The sequence below is a fragment of the Hibiscus syriacus genome, unplaced genomic scaffold (assembly GCF_006381635.1).
Source record: "Hibiscus syriacus cultivar Baekdansim isolate YM2019G1 unplaced genomic scaffold, ASM638163v2 tig00001713_pilon, whole genome shotgun sequence".
Lineage (NCBI taxonomy): Eukaryota > Viridiplantae > Streptophyta > Magnoliopsida > Malvales > Malvaceae > Hibiscus > Hibiscus syriacus.
In genome coordinates, this window is record NW_024061883.1 from 1,044,205 (window position 1) to 1,065,544 (window position 21,340).

At 34.4% G+C, this 21,340-nt stretch overlaps 1 protein-coding gene across 1 annotated transcript; it reads right to left on the minus strand.

Annotated features, from left to right (window-relative positions):
- Nucleotides 1-9,591: 9,591 nt before the first annotated feature.
- Nucleotides 9,592-13,476, minus strand: LOC120132165 (phosphatidylinositol N-acetylglucosaminyltransferase subunit A-like). The gene is made up of 8 exons (XM_039148983.1): nt 13,323-13,476; nt 12,376-12,948; nt 11,222-11,376; nt 10,941-11,031; nt 10,714-10,830; nt 10,514-10,617; nt 9,860-9,950; nt 9,592-9,766 (listed from the first exon to the last, which is right to left on the minus strand). The coding sequence occupies exons 1-8, from the start codon at nt 13,437-13,439 to the stop codon at nt 9,671-9,673; spliced, it is 1,344 nt and encodes a 447-aa protein (XP_039004914.1). The 5' UTR covers nt 13,440-13,476; the 3' UTR covers nt 9,592-9,670.
- Nucleotides 13,477-21,340: the final 7,864 nt, after the last annotated feature.

Below are 21,340 nucleotides of genomic sequence, written 5' to 3' on the forward strand. Positions count from 1 at the left end.
GCTTTGTGTTGTATATAGCTCGCGCTCATATACCAACACGAAGACATCACTAATGAGGCTTGGCTCATTTAGCTGATTTACTTACTATTCATGAAAAAATAAATCATGGTGACATCAAAGGGTTCCTTGCACCTCGAGACTCACAATCCACTAACATACCTATAGTACCCTGAGTACCTAGGGTGAAATTCTAGAATTGATGCATTGGAATGTACCCCTGGTTAACTTAATCCTCGCGAGTACTTGGGGCATCTACTCCAGTTAGCAAATGAAATACCTTGGTGCTAGTTGAGACATATCCTTATGTTTTTTATGACATGGTGATCGCTACACTGGCAAGAGTAGCCTGGATATTCTTAACACTCTCATGGAGATCGTTATCTCTAACGTTAAACTTGGGATTACTAAATCTCTGTGGGTTGGTCACATTAACCCTTTACTAGCAGTACAAAAACATCCTTAAAGCCTTATATCCCTCTAGACAACCCACATGGATATTTCTCTCAGGAACACAAAAGGGTGAAGGATTCTATGGCTAAAAATTTTCTTAGAGTTCACATTTGACACAACAAGGAACAATCATCTATTCTCCTATCTATGGACCCAAAATCCTAAGGTTAAAACAAACTTGTGCTAATAACTTCCCATAGGTCAACTATTGAGTGTGACCCAATCCCTCAATGGAATACTATTGCTAACATCGGGTCAGTGACGAAAACGTACAAATTTAAAATTTTATGGTTTAAGTTGAAAAAATTGAAAAGTTCAAGGTCTAATTTTTGAAATTTGCTTAGGACTTGATATCAAAGATGAGATATTGAAAGGGCATTATGGTCTTTTTAAAGTAAATGAATTTTATATTCCCTTTTAAGAGACATATAACACGTGGAGTAAAGAAATAGGAAAGGAAATGAAAAATCTGGATTATTGGGTTATCTTCTCTCTTCTCCTTCTCTTCCTGTAACTTGATAGATGAGGTGAGTTACATTTAAGTTGTTTGTTTCTTGAATCTTTAAGTTGGTTTTGGTCTTTGGGGGTGATATATAAGCTTAAGGAAAACTTATGGTTGATTAAAATTAAGAGATGAGTGAATTATTGATGAATTTGTAAAAATGGGTTTTTAAGGGAATTGTTTATATGGTTTAGTTTTGGATTTCGGTTGATAAATTTGAATTCTCAAGTATCTAATTAAGAATTTAAAAGTATTAGAAAGGATTAAGAACATGTTTGAAAATATGGTATGATTTCTTTAGTTCTTAAGAATTTCATAAAGAAATTGGATGTTATAAGGGGATTATTGGATAAATGTTGACTAGGATAAATGTTGACAAGTTTGAGGGTATGAATGGAGCTGAAAGTTTAATATTTTTTTGAGGAATGTGTAAAATTCGAAGTAAAAGAGGTGAAATATGGGTAAGGGTTTCGGTACTGGAAGAACAGTACCGATACTATAAGGGTAAATTGCAGGAAAAATGTAAGAATCTGATGAACAATATCTATACTGATTGAAGAAGTATCGATACTGAGGTGGAGGTATCGATACCAATAGGAAGGTATCGATACTATTTTTTAAATGAAATTCCAGAATGTCAAAATGGTATCGATACCGAAGTGGGTATCGGTACCATAGAAGAGAAGTATCGGTACTGTAGTAAGGGTATCGATACTATCCAGTCTAAAATATTGAATTAGGAATTTATTTTCAATTATGTTTATGCAAATTGGTTATTCATCATTGGGAAACTGGTATTGATCTTAGATATATGATGTGTAGATTTGGAACGAAAGCGTATTAATCGAAGTGATATAGCTAGAGACTAAACCAAAGTTGAAAAGGATTTCATTTAAGACTTCAGTGGGGAAAAGGTGAGGGCAACTCATTTTTTATTTCTTTTATGCAATATTTTTATTTACAATGCTTTATTCAAGTTATATCTCTTAAGCTATGTTTTGATTATGACAATGTGATATGTGAATATGATTGTACAAAAATGCTCGATATGAAAGTGCTTGTGTGAACAAGATACACTCTGAATAATAAAAAATGCTCACATAAACTATGTGGTCCTTCGGGACAATCCTATGTGGTTATTTGGGACAAATATGTGGCACTTCAGTGCAATTTATGTGAGCAGTAGTGATTGCATTAGTGCATAACCTCAATGTACTCAAATACCTAGAGTTCTCAGTAGTATGCATTGGGTTATTAAGAAGAAAGTGATATAAACTGAGCAATGCCTAAAAGTATACTTTCTTGTTATGAATTTTAACTTGAATTCATATGAAATGTTTTCTCTGAGATGAGTAAGAAATGATATTTCTAATGTTTTATTATACTCGTATTTGTATCACTAAGTCAACGACTTAGCGTGTGATTATTTCACACGTAGGTTCGAAGAAAACAGAGGATTAAAGATAGGCAAGAACAATATACTACCGCAAAAGATAAGATCATCACAAATTAAATCGTAGGTTTCTTTTTATTTTTAAATTGCCGGGATGTATTACAAGCTTTAAATTGTAATGATCTGATATGTTTTGTAAGTATACACTCTTATATTTATATAAATTATCGAATGATGTATTTTCATTTTCAACTTTTAATAGAAATTTTATTGTAAGGGTTTCACCACTAAAATACAATTTAGAATTTCAATTTTATATACATTTTTCAAGAGAATATGTTTTGAAAAGTTAATCTGACACCTCGAATTCGTATCTAGGTCGGGTACGTGTTGGGGTGTTATATTTATTGGTATCAGAGCTATGGTTTAATTGATTTTAAGTTCAAAATGAAGTCATTTTTGTTTTAAAAAATGTACATGCCAACCAAAAGTTAAATCTTTCTGATCTGATAAGGTAATTAGTATGATGTCCTTACTAATAGAATAGTGATTTGATCTTAATAGATGTCGGCCTATGAGGGCTCCCGAAGTGAAGCGGGAGATAGTAACAAGGGTAACAGTAATTTACCTACCCCAAGTAGGCAAGGTGAGTAACAGGTACCTCAAGGAATGTCTATACAAGATTAGGGGATCTTTTTTCCAGAAATTGGACGTGATTCTGATGCATTTCCAACCGTCTGTTACCTCAGCTCCTAAGATGAATGTGGCTAAGGATCTTAGAAGTCTAGGAGCACTTGAATTTAAAGGAGAGTCTGAGGAAGGTCCCTTTGCTATTGATTTGTGTCTAAACGACACTAAGATTATGATAAAGAGTCTCAATTGCTCTGAAATGGAGAAGCTGGATGGGGTAGTTTCATTACTGCGAGGACAAGCAAGAATATGGTGGACTAATGTGATGATGTGAGCTACAAGGGACCAAGTGACATGGTCGTTCTTTTTGGAAGAGTTTAAGAACAAGTACATCGATGATCAGTTCATCTGTCATATAAAACAAGAATTTATGAGTTTGAAGCAAGGGAATCGCACTATGTATGAGTACGAGTGCGAGTTCAACATGCTGAACAGATTTGCAGAAGAGTTAGTCCCTACAGAAAAAGACTCATGTGATTGGTTTGTTGAGGGTTTACACCCCCGATTGAAAGAGTTGATGTTAGCACTGAACCTTTCTACTTTCCAAAAGGTAGTGAATCGAGCTAAAGCCTTGAAGTGAGCTCACAATGAGATATTTTGGGAGAAAAAGACCCAGTGAAATAAGAGAGTTCGTGCCATGTCAAGTGCATCACAATCGAAGAAAAGTCGAGGTTTGCATTTTTGACCTCAGACTAGATCGGAGTCAGTTGCATCCTCAGGTAGTAGATCTAATCCTGGAAGAGCTAGACAGAATCAATCAGTGGAATCTGGGGTGGAAAAGTCAAATCAATCTCAGTATTGTGGTAAACAACATAGTGGTATGTGTCAAAGAATCTCCGGAGCATGTTTTAAGTATGGGGAGAATACATTTTATTCAGGAGTGCTCAATGATGACCGAAGAGCCTGTACAAACTGAGAGATCTGCTACTGCCCTTTTGAGAGGTAGAGGACGAGGTAGATGAAGGAATCAATCCGAGTCGACCACTCAACCTGAAGTGTTCTCTACTTCTCGAGTGTACAATCTTAAGACCAGTGAAGATTGTGATGATCCTGAAATCATTGCAGGTACTTTTCGGTTAGCTGGTAAACTATTTTAGTTTTGATTGATCTAAGATCGAATTACTCTTACATTAGTAGTAAACTGGTGAATGATTTGAGAATTCAATTAGAACATATTAGTAGTGAGGTGATTGTGACTAACCCATTAGGACATAGTGCTCAGGTGAAACAAATTTGTCGACGGTGTCCTATAAAGATTCAGATAATTGAATTCCCTGTTAATCTAATGGAATTAACCTTTGATGAGTTCGAGGTTATCTTGGGAATGGATTGGTTGTACCATTATCACGCCAATATTGATTATTGATTAAAGCGAACTGTTTTGAGAAGTACTGATGGATCAAAAGTTAGTGTGATCAGCGAGAGACTAAATCCCTTAGCTAATGTGATATTAGTAATGTCAGCTAAGAAGCTAATGATACAAGGGTGTCAAGCTTTCATCACCAATGTGATCGATACTCGATTCAAGGAAAGAAGATTGGAAGACATTCCAACTGTCTGAGAGTTTTCAGAATTATTTCTTGAGGAATTACCAGGATTACCTCCAGATATAGAGGTCAAGTTTCAAATTGAGATTTTAGTAGGATTATCACCAATTTTGATGGCCCCTTAATGGCCCCAAAATAACTGAGTGAGCTAAAGTCTTAGTTGCAAGAGATTTTGGATAAAGGATTCATCAGACCTAGTGTATCACCTTGGGGTGCGCCGATACAATTTATAAAGAAGAAAGATGGTTTGATGCATCTCTGCATTGATTATTGACAGCTCAATAAGGTGACCATAAAGAATAAGTATCATCTCCCAAGAATTGATGATTTGTTTGATCAACTAAGGGAGGTTTGGTATTTTCCAAGATCGATCTGCGTTCTGGTTATCACCAGTTGAAGATTCAAGAGAAAGACATTGAAAATACAACTTTTAGGATGAGGTATGGTCATTATGAATTCGTAGTTATTCCGTTTGGGTTATCTAATGCATCTATTACGTTTATAGATCTTATGAATAGAGTGTTTCAACCCTATCTCAATTAATTCATAGTTGTCTTTATTGACGATATCTTGGTGTATTCAAAGAAAAATGAGGAGCATGATGCTCATCTGTGGTTGATTCTTCAAACACTACGAAACAATAAGCTTTATGCTAAGCTATCTAAGTGTGAGTTTTGGTTATCAGAAGTAACCTTTCTTGGACATTTGGCTTCTGCAGAGGGGATTCGGGTGGATCTTCAAAAAGTAAAAGCTATATTATATTGAGAAATTCCAAAAAATGTGTCAAAAGTTCGTAGTTTCCTAGGTCTTGCAGGTTATTATCGAATGTTCGTTAAGAACTTCTCAATGATAGCTTTGCCTTTGACCAAGTTGTTAAGAAAAGATGTGTTGTCTTACTCATATACTTTTATGTATTACTCGAATTGACCTCATTATTATTACTATGATTTATAAATGATTTTTGAAATTTAATGTAATTTGTTAGATCTAGTCGTAATTTATAGACTAGGTTTAGGGGTTTATATTTGATTGTTATTAGAATTTTTGATTTTTTAAAATCTTATACTATGGAAAATGTCTTAAATAAAAATATTGTTCTAAAAAATGTTTCAAAATTTGCTACAGAATCCATGTCAATAAATTTTTACAAGTTTAATTGTGTGTGGTACTCCAGTGCCAAATTTAATATTAAGTTTAACCTTCGTGTAGTGAGCCCAATGATCATTCTTTATGAGCGTCAAACGAGGTCATCGATCCTTCTCATGGGTGGGGTCGAGCTGTTAGATTCTCTTATTCGACTATAGACATTTTTCTTCTAGTAGATCCTCCAACTATTAGTTGAGGTGATTCATCGGGTTTTTTTCAGGTGCATGTTTACAAGTTTTGTAGAAATTGATACATGGGAAAGTGTCATAAGAAGACAAGTGCTTGCTTCTGTTGTAGATCCAGTGGTCATTTTATGAGGAATTGCCCACTTCTAGGTTCGACAAAGCATACATCTACCCAAACTTGTGCACGTTCTCAGGTTTTTATTCAGACCCTAGGTGAGGTCATAGCCAGGAAAGAGCTTTGATCTGCTTCCAAGATTGATAGTAAAGCATGTTCACAGTAGAGTACAAGGCCAATTATATGTGATGCTAGACAGTCATCTTTTTTGTATACTACTAGACGTAGGGATGACATAGATGAGCTAGAGGTTATCACATGTACTTTCACTATTTATTTATTCCATACTTTTCATTGCTAGACAACTGTTCCACCCACTCTTATGTTTCGAGCTATGTATCCTGAGACCTTGAAATTTTGATCGAGGACATCGAGAGTGATGTTACAGTTATGAGCATAGTAGGATAACTAGTGGTTGTGAATAAAGTATTTTGATGTTGTCTTCTGGAGGTTCAAGGAGAAATTTTTCTTACTGGTCATATGGAGCTTCCTTTGGAGGATTTCGTTTTGATTATGGAATGAATTGACTGAATGAGTATCGAGTTAACCTGGATTACGAGTACAATACAACTACTCTGAAGACTTTTGATGGTAGACTATGGTACTAATTAAGGAGCTTCGAGGCTGTATTTTCAATATAGTTTCGGCTTTGACTGATGATCGGATGATCCGAAAGCATGTATTCTAAATACTATACGAGACTAGAACATCAGTATATTTCAAATGACAATTTGAATGGGATCCGATTGTTATTTGTTTGACATGTCTAGATACGATCTTCAGTCTCTTACCTTTCCAATGGCACTTGAAACCCGATAATTCGATGTTGGGAACTCAAGATACATCCATTTTAGTGAAGACAATGCATGCAAAAATTCCTATATGTGATTAATATGGGATTTTTTAAATATTACAAATTTTCAATAGTTTTATTGATTATTTGTAATACAATTTAATATAGGATGATGATTATCTTTTAGTATTCAATTTATTATTTTATTAGAGATTGAGATAGATTTAAAACATTATCTTTAGTTTATTATTATTTTATTAAGAAATATGATAGAATTAAAAAATTATCTTTAGTTTATTATTATTTTATTCAGCAGTTACTTCAATTCACCATTGTAAATAAGATTTCTTTGATTAATAATACAATGAGAGTTTGTTTTTGCAAGTACTTATTGCCTTGTGCTTTCGAAGCATTTATCATCATTAAGTTCTTCATTAGAGAGATCTTCACATTCCAGTTTGCCTTCTCATTGTGATTAGGAGAGCTGGTTATAGTCGATTATCGAATTTGTCTAGTCAATTGTGGCTAGTAGGGTTCATAAGACAACTATCTATCAATAACCATCATCATCATCGTCAAATCAATATTATCGCTCATCAACGCCAAAACCCTAATTTTAGCTAAGTTTCCTTATCTTTATTCATTTATCGTTTTGTTTTCGTTGTCTTAATATTCATTGTCTTAATCTTGTGTTCTTATTTTAATTTTATAGCAACATTCTTCCCCATTCAAAACTCTAGATTGCGACAACAATCTAATTCATATTACATCTCGTTCTTTGATTGAGTCTAGACCCCTAAGTTTGATTCTTCAACTACGAGAAAAGTTCATCACTCTGCTATCATCCCCTACCAATTTTTATGGCTTTATTAGCACTGTCTAAGCTAATGTGAGGTTCAACGAAACCCACAATTTCAGGATTATTGTCCCGCAAAAATTTGCGAGAAACACGATTGAAGTTACGATGGCTGCAACCTTGAGCGTTCCACATAAAAAAAACTTGAGATTCATAGATAACAAATGGAGAAAGGAGACTACAAATAGTGGTTTATTCAACCATGGCCTCTTGGCCATTATCAGATTGCCCCCTGTATAGGCAGCAACTAGAATTTACTGGTGACAACTGTCATCAAGATGGACGACTTAGTGTTTTGATTGATCAAGAAGAGCTAAAGATTTTGTCTTTGTTTAAAGAGATCTCATAACCACGACTTTGCAAAGAATGTGTTCCCTACATGGGAGCAAGGCTAAAAGCATGTTTACTTTTAGAATTTTTATTGAGCAAAATACCTGGATTTTTAGGACATGTGGGTAAGAAAGTTTTTTTTTGAAACAACCGATTTCCTTTTAGCCTTGGAATTAATTCGAGTAACATTAATGGGGCTGGTGTTGATTTGCGCGGAATCCTGAGGAGAGATTTGCTCTTGGACAACATCGTTGGAATATTTCAGAGTTAATTGAAAATTGGAGACAACCGATTGATTTTGGGGAATCGTCTAAAAAATAGGATTATTTTTTGGCAAAATAGGATCTGGGATATTATCAGCATGATTGGCGGATGATTTAGCGCGTGATGGTCATTTCTTCCGTTCCACTAACAACCCTGGACCGAAAGGGCCGGTCGGTGCTGGATTTTCCAGGATTGGAGGTTCTAGTTCACTGTTTTCTTGTTGCATGGGTTCTGGTTCTGCGACATTTTGTTCCTGAAGCTTTGGGCAAATATCTTTAGGGTGATCATAGATTCCACATTGGAAGCAAATCGTTGGGAGAGACTCATATTCAATAATTTGCAGGCGACCATTGATGATAAGTTTTGAAATTAAAGGTTTTCAAAGGTTGATGCTAACTGTCATACAAGCAAATCAGTCTCTGTAACCATTAACCATTTGGAAATCGATTTTGATAACGGATCCAATTTGAGTACTAATGGCTTCAATGAAACTGCATTTGTAGAGAGTGATTGGTGATCCGGGGAGGCAATCCAAGCCATAAGGCAGCTAGGAGAAGCTCGAGAAGGGTTGATATCAACGGATCAATATTCAATTGCTATGTAATGACCAAATATAGTCCAGGAACCTTCGGTTAAAACTTTGAGATAGTCTCCACGATCCTTGAACCTAATCGGGAAAATATCATTCTCTATGTCAATCAACTTGGGAGTATGAGTCGGTTTCCATAAATTGTAGATTCGATTTTAGAGAGTATTGTAGCCAATCTGGCGTCCCAGGACTTTGACAAAAAAGGTGAGTTTCATGCTTTTAATGGCACGAGCTTAGACTCGATCGGGGAAATCAATGGTTGGAACGCCTTCCAATAAACCAATAGTAATATCATCATCATGGAAGTCGAAATCATCAAGTCTTTGTAGGAAATGGAACGTGGAGAAGAAGATGGATTGCAGACCATCATCGACGACAAAGAGGGGTCAGCAAGAGGGGGAGGTGGGGGTGCTTCATCCCTCCCACCACGCTTTTTAGGGGCTCCGGGATCAAGGGAGTTTTCAGAGGGCTCCATTAATTTAATTTTCTTTATAAGCTAGTTATTGTAACAAAAAATGCAATGGCACTAGGATTGGTCAACAAATATTTATGACTAGTTTGAATTTTAATATTTAAATGATGACTATCTTCTATCAAAAAAATGATGAATATCTAATAATAAAGATATCATCTTTCGAAAAAACAAAGGTGCCCATATGTTTTAACAAATATAGCATATTTATTTAATTAGAAAGATCCACTTATAATTGTAAAAATCATATAATGAATATGAATGGAATTTTAACTATGAATACATCAAGAATAAGAATGGAATAAACGAAACATTAAATATTTGTTACTAATAATATTTTATTCAGTTTTCCAATGAAATATTTCTTCAATCCTTTCTCCACGTTGATTGCAGGGTAGAGCCACATCAGGTACCTCCTCAATATCCTTTGCAGGCTGGTGCAGAATAGTATATAAACAAATATATATTACATATATACACATCATTCCATGGTATCGTAAAATAAAATAAAATAAAAAACCAAGTACCTGCAACAGTTCTAACAGGCGCCATATCAAAAAGTCGATTATCATAACCAAGCAAAACAGCTTGCCTGCCCATGCTCCGCACGAAAGATACCTAACAAGCCATCGCCTAGTTATAAACCTTCGGAATAACCTTGAAAATCAATTACTGGTTTTACCAAACCTTTCAAAGTTACAGGCTACCACATTGTATGTTACTCGGATACTACATTGTCCCTAAGATGCCCGTGTCAGATGCGGGATAGGACATCCAGGAACATGGATATGAGGGTATCCCCTTCAAAATATATGGGAAAGATTCAAAAAATTTAGTATACCCGTGTTGAACATATACTTATTTCCATATTCTTCTCCAAGTCCGATTACAAACTTCTTTCTACGAATACAGTGTGCATTTACTGAACAGTACGAGTTCAACGTGTATAATCTGTTGATAATTGCTAGGTTGAATCAAAGTTTTTATTTGATTACTTGCTAGATCAATTTATATTCTTCGGCCTTCCACATCAAACACGTTTAAGAAAGTTTCCATGTTTATAGACTCAACAACATACAAAAAATCTCAGTAAACATGAAAAGCGTGAAACCATCATTACTATGTATTGACTAAAACAAATTTGTCAGCATCATCCACTGGGAAAACACTCAATGACATACCTTGAAAGTCGTTCTAGGAGACTCTGATCGGAACATTTCAAAGCACGATTGTATACTATCTCGGTCCTTTTGGCCACGTCATTCCAATTATAAAGGTTCTTCATCTTTGACCAAGAAAAAAATTAAAATGAAAACAGAAATAAGCATTGTCCACCTCACACAATACAAATTACTATATTAAGTCAAAATAAATAACCTACACGATCGTGCATAACCTGCGGATCAATATTAGGAAGTATAGATATTGCCTTCCTAATTGCATGTACCATGTCACATGGATCAGGTTCAGCAAGTACTATCATGTCATCTGGTAAAACCTAAAACAAATAAATGGAAAATTATAGGATAAATAAATTTCTATCGTTTTATGTGCTAAAGTATAAACCAACTTGGTATGTCAATGTTAATGAGAGTTTGAAATACATGCCTCTGGAACACCTCCTACACGAGTACTGACAGTTAACAGTCCACAACTTGCAGCCTCCAATATGGCTATGCAGAAAGCTTCGGTTAACGAACTATCAAAAGGAAGAGCAAAAATAACATAAAAAATCAGAGAAGTGACCTTTACACTAGATTACAAAATGATCAAGGAATGCTAACTTGTCCCCTTTGTATATTGTTTTCCCCTCTTTTCTTTGCTCATATGGTTGCATAAAGAATTAATAAAATTAAAATGGTGGTCTATAGGAACCAAACTCAATTTACCTGTTTAAGAATATGTGACCAGAAATCAGCACAGACCTTACAGAAGCATGTGGTACAGCCCCCAACATCTCAACTCGATCCTGAAGAGAATGCTTTTCTCTCATCTCTTCCAACCGCACGCGTTTAGGTCCATCTCCACCAACAATGAAACGAACCTTAACAGTATTCAAAAATGAGAAAATTTAACTCCAAATAACAAGGGATACAAAATTATAACATTTTTACAATCATACTTTCAACTAAATGCCAAGTCGTCATCCAAATGAGGAACTGTTTGACCAATGGGAATACAATACCAAAAAGTTAATTAAAAATTAAAACACGTCAATGGATCACCCATCGTCAGTGTAGCAGAATTTCAGATGTCTTGATGATGAGTACAAATATGGGAGACTGTGCATGTGCAAGGAGCAACATAAAAATTAGCTGACCCTATTCCCATATGTAATGGGGGTAAGGGGGAGGTAGGGTAGTAGGCTGCCCCCAACGCCAGGTTGAGAGCAGCTTCCGTGGAAGACCTCCGTTATGAATTGCCCTTAATGGGACTCGATCCCACGACCACAAGGTTAAGAGCCCTGTAACCTACTAACCATCATAATTATTAGAAAGTTGTAATAAACCTTGTCCCAAGCAACTCCTCTCACATTAACTATAGAAAACAAACCAAAAGAATGGACTACTGAATTATTTTCTAAGACTAACACAAATTCAATCACAAAAAACAAAAATGGATATAACAATCTTTTATGCAAATTGCAAATAAAATATAACAAGCAGTTGCATTCATCACATTGGAAGATACTGATGAAAAGATAGGATATTTTATTTTACATAAACATATCTTTCACTTGTAAATAGGAATTATGCACCAAAATACATAGCCAACCTCGGTTCATATACAAAAATAAGAATGACCTTTTTCAGCTTAGTCTGAATTAGCCGGTAGCAGCACTAACCCTCATTGCAGAATACCTAACCAAAGGGCATAGGTAACAGAAAAATCTAACCATCTCATACCCTTGCTGGTAGCTGGTGAAGAAACATGAAAATTGACAGTTCCTCATTTCTAACTAATACCAGGACAACTGAAAAGTAACAGAACAAGCTAATAGATCAAAACCTTTTCAGCAATAAACATGGTGTAAGCAACTCACATTGGGATACAAACGGCAAACTTCTGGAATGACTTCTACAAGTAAATCTGCACCCTTCCGATAAACCAACCTACTTATCACAACAATAACAATTTCATCACGGCCAAGACGCACTTGAGCAGGCTTGAACATAGCTGTGTCCACAGCATTAGGTATTACAAAAACCTTTTCTGGCGGCAAACCCGACCTTAGCACTGTATTTTCCTTGCTTGTATGAGAAACACAAATGGCCCGGGTTACATCTGCTAAAGTAAACTGCAGAACCTTGTTCATGTGGATGCTTCCCGCATCAGCAAAACCATACAATGAATGGTCAGTAAATACAACCTTGTATCCCATGGTACGTGAGTGCATCAAAGTCTCGTGGCATAAAGTAGAAAAGGCTTGATGACCATGCACAAGTGATATCTTTTCTCGAAGAAGTATAGTCCTTATTATTGGAAATGTTCCATAAAAAGTTGGGAATGTATTCTGCATGAGGAATGGCCGCCATGGTACATAATAAACCTTCAAACCACCAGTCATATATCTCACCCCAGATCGATTTCCATAAGCATGGGTCAAAACAACCACCTGAAATGATCGAGTAAATATATTATCCAATCTAGCAAAACAAAAGGACTGGAATTTGGTACTTATTGCATTGAGATTTTGAAGAAAAAGAAACATTTGATATGCAGGAAAGGAAGGTAAAGTAGAATTGGATGGTAAAGAAAGGAGCAAGGAATTTAAAACTAGTCTGGAAGAGCAGGACGAAGAAATATACAACGAACCCTTCCAGAGGCATTATATTATTCTTCTACCTAACATTAGCATATCTAAAACCTTCTTTTGAAATATAAAACAGAAAAGATTTCCTTTTTTACCAGGTTCTTTGCTCATGTCAAAAGGCAAAACAGTGCTCACAAACAGATTTAAAACCTACAAACTTACAAAACTTTTCTGACCTTGTGACCGAGTTTTAGCAGGCACTGTGACAGATAATAAATGTGATTCTCGACACCACCAAAGTTGGGATAGAAAAAATCAGAAACCATAAGAATTCTGTGCTTCAGGTCAGCCATGAAGGCATTCACCTGCAATAATAATGGTAAAATCTTCTTTATTCTAAGAACTTGAGAGAAACTAGCAGTAGAGAGGGGTGTCAAAAATGGAGTAATCCAAACAACAATGGCTGTAAATGATCCCCTATACCTAGCATTTGGAAACCATATTCTTTTTAATTGCTCAAAGAGAATGCAGCAGAGCAGGTTGGTCATGAGGGATGGAAGCACAGAAACTGAATATTATTATTAAAATGGAAATAAGCCCTCTTCCTAATAAATACAAATTGAAATACAGATTTCTGCTAGCAAACATTAATATTGCAAAGACAATAAATAATTTAAGCAGTCATATTTGCAAATTCTGCCATTACTAATGAGCATTTAACAATTTATGCAGTAAGAAACAGTTTACAGTTTACCGAATAAATTGGAAACGAAAAAAGGGCAGGCAAAGAAACACATCAGTGGTTCTCTCTCTCTAATCATTAGAGATGATATGCAAATAGTTATTGGTGCTGTTCAAAGGTGCAAACATGCACAAATGGTTCAAGCAAAATGCTACAAAAAATACTTTGGAAATGTGTGATCGAAGAGGGAAGTTGAATCAAATGCATAAACTTATGTAAAACATCAAATAAACCTCTCCCAATTGTATATAGTACTTCTAATCTGCATAGAACACCATTGCCAAATCAAAACTTTGGTGAATAAAAGCCATCCATTGTATGTCATTGTAGCAAGTTTTCTAGAAGATTAAGCGTTAAAAGCTGGATTTTATTATTGATAAAACTTCTCATCCCCAATTTCTCCCTTTCTCTCCCCCTTGAAAGAATTATCTATTGTGTAAAAGAAAACAAGTGAGGAAAATTATAGCAAAATCAACCAGTATCGGATCCTCTCCTGGCACCAAGCAAAATTCAAAACCCAGAATTCAATTACATTCTTATAAGGAACAAAGGAGAGAGAGTAGAAGCAAACAAAGATTATATTTATAATTTTTTTTTTACAAAACCACAACTCAATCAAATTTTACAAATAAAATCCCACAGAAAACAAAGTTTTTTTTTGCCTATTAAAAAAATTGAGCAATAATCTTCTCACTACACTATAGTTTAATTCTCCAGACTAGTTCAATATCATGCCTAAGAGTGGATTATGCAGAACAAGCTATGAGACCATAAGATCCATATATTGAAGCTATTGGGACCACTAAGAGGGGATCCAAACATAAATCAAAGAGGTTTATTAGGAGATTAGTCTAAGAGTTTCTAGATAATCAACCATTCCGCTAATGAAATCCATGCAACTCCAAACTAAGTTAGTAATCAAGAAGCCATTTCCAGTAGATATCAATTAGCACGAATTTCAACTTGTTCAGCAAAAGGCTTCTCCTTATGCAGGCCACAATGAGTATTTGAAATAAGATTTTCAAACATTTTGCTGAAGAAACCTCTACGGATGAAAATATCACGATAAAGGCAAGCTTGCAGAGGTAGTTGTCAAGATGGCTAAAAAATGACACAGAGACGTTTTGAATGAAATCAAGGATGCATCCAAGACACAAGAAAAAAGTATTGGCGATAATGGTGACGGCGGGCCAATCGACACAGAGATCTTAACAAGAAAAAAGTATTGGCAATTCACCACAGGAGTTGAGAGGAGGGCTCGGGAGCTCAGAACGACGGCGGGTCCCAGATCGGAGAGGAAAACTATGGGTTTGATTTCTGGCAAAAAGGTCGATTATATAGAAAGGAGTTTTGGGTAAACTACACAGTTTGGCCCTTTATTTTATAGTATTCACGAAACAGAATACAACGTTCTTCATGTGTTCAATTCAGTCTTTATATTTCCAAAACTTTCTAATTAAGCAGCTAAAACCAATGTTGATGGGCGTATGGGGTGCATCTCTGGTTGTTGTTAAGGGTGTAAATGAATCGAGCTTGAATGAATAATGTTATGTTCATGTTTGTTTGTTTACTTTTAAGGTATTCATTTTGGTTCCTTTTTATTTAACTTTTTAATATAGTGTTTGTGTTCAGTGGAAGAACTTGGTGATATAATTAGGGGTGCTAACTTAAAACTTTAAAAATTTTAGGGATTTAAATTAAATTTTTTAAAAGTTTTGAAGAGTTCAATTTATATTTTTCAAAAAAATTTAGAGTGTTACTAAAAATTTTAAAAATTTGAGAGACTTAATAAGATTTTTTTTTTAATTATGGGAAGAGTTTAATTAAGAACATTAAAAAAATTAAAGCTTAATATGAATTTTTAAAAATTATGTTGGTGTAAATAATTTTTTTTTATTTTAAAGGTTTGAAATTAATTTTTTTTTCAATTTTTTCGGGTATGGCCCTCACATGTCTCCACTTAGTTATGTTGGTGTTCGTGTTCGTTTATTTATTTTTAAAAATATTCATGTTCGTTTAGTTATTATTCACGGACATAGTAATTTAACATTTATGAATGTATTCATTTAATAATTATTTAATGTTAGTTTATGTCTGTAAACACTCATTTTCGTTCGGGATTTCAAGGGTCTTTATTACATTATATAGTATATATGATATATATATATATATATATATATATATATATATAATTTCAAAAATATATAATATATTTAGTTTTTTTAAAGATATATAGTATAGCTTTTGAAAACATATTTTTGAAAACATATATATATAGAAAACATATATATATATATATATAATATATATATATATTATAATTAGTTTTTAAAACGGTTTTTGAAAACATATATAATATATATAATCTTTGAAAACATATTTGAAATATAATATATATTATATAGTTTTTAATATATACATATTATTACATATTATTATTAGTAGTATTTTATTTTCTTTTTCCTAACTATTTTTATTTTTAATTTACTTTCATTTTTTTTAAGGTCTAATAAGAGTCCGAGTCCAAAAGGAGCCACGATCCAACGAAGGTAAGGAAGCAAGGGTTTAAGTCAGGGCCTGCCTGACCCAACATGCCAAGACCGGGAAGCAAGGAGTAAATACCCAGCAAGCCACTAAACCAGGCAAACAAGAGACCTAATGTACGTTAGGGTTTTACACATAACCCTAGTGTTGCATCATCAAGAGCCCTTAAATAGGGGAGCAAATCAACGGCCAAGAAAGCTCCAAAACATTCTAGAATATATAATACCCCCCGCAAGTAAACGGACTGCACTTGAAGACCACGCGCCGACCAAAACATCATTCCCAGATTTTCGCAACCGCGATATCAGGGGAAAACTTCCCAAAACACTGATCGAAGCAACAATCAACACCAAAATAGGCAACACAATAAAATCAAAACAAATCAGGAATGAATATTTTCATGAGATTCCCGACCAACAGGAACAACAATGAACCTGAGCAAATCGGGGATGAGGGGAAACAACCCCCGTCAAGGTTTTACATAACCCTAGTGTTGCATCATCAGAGCCCTTAATAGGGGAGAAATCACGGCCAAGAAAGCTCCAAAACATTCTAGAATATATAATCCCCCCGCAAGTAAACGGACTGCACTTGAAGACCACGCCGACCACAAAATCATTCCCAGATTTTCGCAACCGCGATATCAGGGAAAACTTCCCAAAACTGATCGAAGCAACAATCAACACCAAAATAGGCAACACAATAAAATCAAAACAAATCAGGAATGAATATTTTCATGAGATTCCCGACCAACAGGAACAACAATGAACCTGAGCAAATCGGGGATGAGGGAAACAACCCCCGTCAAGGGGCTATATATACCTGCAACGAATAATCTGAAAGGGGAGTTTTTAGGGAAGTCAGTATTCGAAACACACCAAGAAAACATAAAAAACAAAAAAAAGCATAAAGACGAGGCAAACTTAGCTTCGTTGTCGGGGAGGGGAAGAGTTGCCATCGATAAAAGCAAACATCCACTTAAAGGTTCGTCAGAGATAAAAGGTAAAAACGAGATATTTCAGTCTAGATTCGAGGGGATTTGTTTATGGTGATTCGATGTTCGGATTGGGTTTTTTAGAGTGAGATGAGTGTTTCGAGGTATCTTAGGGGTCTCCAACCACCATAGGCGGTGGTCGAAGTGATGGCAACGATGATGGTTCAACGAGGGAGCTTCAACCAGTAGGGAGAGTGTTTGAGAGAATTTGGGGTTAGAGTTTAGTGAGAATATTTTCAAATGAGATTGAAAATGGGTTTTTGGGTATTTATATACCAAGGATTGTTGTGTAAATACGAAATAGTTAACTATTTTTATATTCCCCTTAGTTTGAAGCGTAATCCACTTTGGTCACCATGTGTAATTTTACCCCCTGAATTTTAGATTTATTCAATTTAATCCTCATTTTATTTTATTATATTTTGTTAAATTAACCACTTTTTTTATCTTGCAACATTTAATTTTGTTTCCTTTCTTATTTTTGGTTTATTGTTTTTATCCTAACATTGATTTTATTTTGAGGAGCCAATTAAATTTTTGATTAATTGTCAAAGGTAAGTAATTTGGATCAAATATTTAAATTTGAATTTAACTTTTAATTTTTTTCAATTAAGACAATTGAGAAATCAAATTGGTACCGAAAGGGCAATACAGGGGTGCTAATCTTTCCCTGACTATAATCGACTCTCGAATTCGACAAATTTCTGGTAAATCGAAGATCAGGACCACGGTAAGTTATGGTATCCAATCAACCAAATTAAAATGATCAGGCCAAAATTGATTTTCGGTTGTCTTTATAAGAGAAAATTGTAAGTTTAAATTATAATTTATCCTTTTGATCCATGTTATTTACCTTTGATTTTTATTTTTCATATAAATAGTTGTACTGATGTTTTTTTAATGGTTTCATCTTTTTAAAAAAATCATCTCAAGCTCTATTCTCGAGCTCTAAACCTTTTTAAGTTAGGGTTAAAGCGACGCCTTCGTGGGAATTTATTCTCCGTAAGGACTAGTAAGTAACTTTCGGGATTCATATACCTTGTGTATTTGTGTGAATTTATTCTTCATGCATACATAAGGGAATGACGGGTACCTATTTTAGAACCAAACTGTAATGCTGCAAGAAATTAGAGCCCACCCCCAAAAACTCTATGTCAAAGCCTAGGATGTTTGATTTATTTCTTTCTTTATTTTATGTTCAAAGAATGTGAATTAAAAATATATGTGGTTAGGATTTGTGAAGAGAAAATAACATGTCGGATAGTTGGCATCAATGGACAAAAGGGTTGTAATGCAAGAGGCCAAGAATGCAGAAGTACGACTATGGTCAGAAAGGACTCAGTCTGCAAGACAACTATGTGTCAAACTTGGCTGGCTACTCTTCCATCAGCCTCAAACAAAATGATACTCAGGAATTGCGGAATATTTGGGACAGTTGGAAAGCTGAAAGAAAACAGAAGTTTTGCCAACAATACGGTGATATCGCACACCTACTCTATGTCATGATAAATAAACCCTTAATTCGAGTCCTGGTGCAATTTTGGAATTTAGGATACATCTGTTTTACGTGCAATCAAGAAGAAATGGTGCCCATAATTGAAGAGTACACTACCCTATTACATTGAGAAGGAATCTGAATGAATCAGGTCTTCATCAAATACATCAAGTGTCGTCCTTTCAAAAATGGGTTGGCAAAGGTTGCAGGGGTTGATGAAAAGAAGGTAAATGATCTTGAAAAGTCCCTTCAAAAGCATCAGGAACAGGATGGTAAAACTATAGCTAACTAGAGGTCATCCTGGAAAAATTCAAGAAGCATGCAAATGAACTCCAAATAGTTCCTTTTGATGGAGGGATCCAATGGTGTTTTCATTGTGAAAAGGCTCAAAAAGGGTACAAGCTCGAGATGCAGTCATCCAATGTAACAACTAAAACACATATAATTATACCTATACAGTTTATAGATGTCACCTGAATTTCTTAAAATATTTTCCAATTCAAAACTGATTTAAAATTTATTTTCTTAAAATGATAACTGATAAAATTAAAATATCATATCACATCAAACTATCACATACTATTTTAAACATATATTAATATGTATTCATGCTATCCATACTGAAAATAGAGTAAAACATTTTAGTTTAGTTATAAAACCAGTTCCAAAATAGTTCAACAGAGCAACTAGGACATTTATAGTAAATGCCACTAACTAAGTCAAAATCACATAATAGGATGTCTTACTGATATGGAAATATACTCCTCGATGCTTGATGTCACTCTGAACTCTTTATTCTACTACTGGCTTTTTATCTATGCATGAAAATCATCACACGCTAAGTATATACTTAGTGAGGCAATTTAAAACAATAAACAGTGCAATACAAATCATGCATGAAATTTAATATCATCTTCTAATGTAAAAATCAAAACAACTTAATATAAATAAAAATCATTTTTATCAACAACTATTGGCCACAATTCTCAATCCATGACGAACCCAGTATAGGAGTCAAATATTGCATAAAAGTGTTGAGGTCAAGCATTGCTCACCTAACAATGCACCGTAGTACTGAGGTTGGGTTTTACCCACCTGACTTGTATTATGTGTCTTTATTTAACACTATAGTACTACTTAATTTTGTAGCTGCTAGACTATATGGCATGCCATTAATTCCACTTAACTTCAATAACATACTTGGGCATATAGTCATGAATTAAATCATCCATGGAAACATATAACTATGTAATAAACATTAGGGCAGTTCATAACCTAAATAACATCCATGTCAAAATCTCATGCTGATAAAACAAGGTCGACTTGTCGCAAGTCTTCCTGATGATGTATAAAACATCTATGTACATGATGTATAAAACATCTATGTACCGTGTTATGCATGTATTGCACTCACCTCGACACTTTATATCCAAAATATGTGCCTCAATACGGTCCACAATAACTCTTTTATACTTAACTTGCTTCAATCACAATTCAATCACGATCTGTACAAAATCACAAATTCATAACAATACTTATGTTAGTATTGTACTAACATAACACATCACCAAAACAAAATCCAAAATATACTTGAACTCATTTTCTACCAAAATACTTAATAATTCCTTTTTAACATTAGCACCAACTTTTCCAATTTACACAAAATGGTCATTCACCATTTTATCACTTAGATTCTTAATACCAAAATTCCAGCACTGAAATTATTACCATTCAAATGCTTTTACAAAGGTATAATTACATTTAAGTACCCCAACTATGTGAATGTTGTACTTAAATCCCAATCTTTTCAAACTTCCAAAATGGTCGTATTTCACATCTAACCACTCGTTTCAATCCCAAAACAATAATTTCCAGCATAATATATCAATTATTAAACAATTATACAACCATTTACAACTTTTCAAAATTATCGAATTGGTCCCCCCAACTTTTTAAAAAATTACATAATGGTCCCCAAATTTTTCTAAGGTTTGTAGAATACTTCCTACATCATTTCTAGCCCTTATAAATTTCCATAAATTTTCTCACTCAACTAACCCATGGCCCAATACTTTAAACTTAAAAACTAAAATTTTCATGATTTTGCTCAATTTTAACTCAATTCAAGCATGAAATCAACTTCCAATCAAACTTACAACATCTCTACAATCAAAGCCCTAATCAAATCTCATCAAAACACCAAGTTCTTCAATTTCTTCATTTGACCGAAATTTATAGAATCATATCTAGGAAGTTTGAACATGTTTTAATCATAATTCATGCTTGGAAATGAATCTACAACCTCAAAAACATCAATATTCATCATCAATTTCATGAACCTTAACATGAATATAAACCCTAAGATTTGGATCTTTGAAATTAAGCAAGTTGAGAAAGCATAATTAGTACAAAAGATATCATTTTTCGACTAGATCACTTTCCTATTTCACGGCATAACTTGAAATCCAAAGGAAATGGC

Coding starts and splice junctions, on each gene's coding strand:
- LOC120132165 (XM_039148983.1), bottom strand. CDS start 13,439: ATGGCTGACCTGAAGCACAGAATTCTTATGGTTTCTGATTTTTTCTAT. Junction 11,377..12,375: donor TTTGCCGTTTGTATCCCAAT/GTGAGTTGCTTA, acceptor AATACTGTTAAG/GTTCGTTTCATTGTTGGTGG. Junction 9,767..9,859: donor GCCTGTTAGAACTGTTGCAG/GTACTTGGTTTT, acceptor ATTCTGCACCAG/CCTGCAAAGGATATTGAGGA.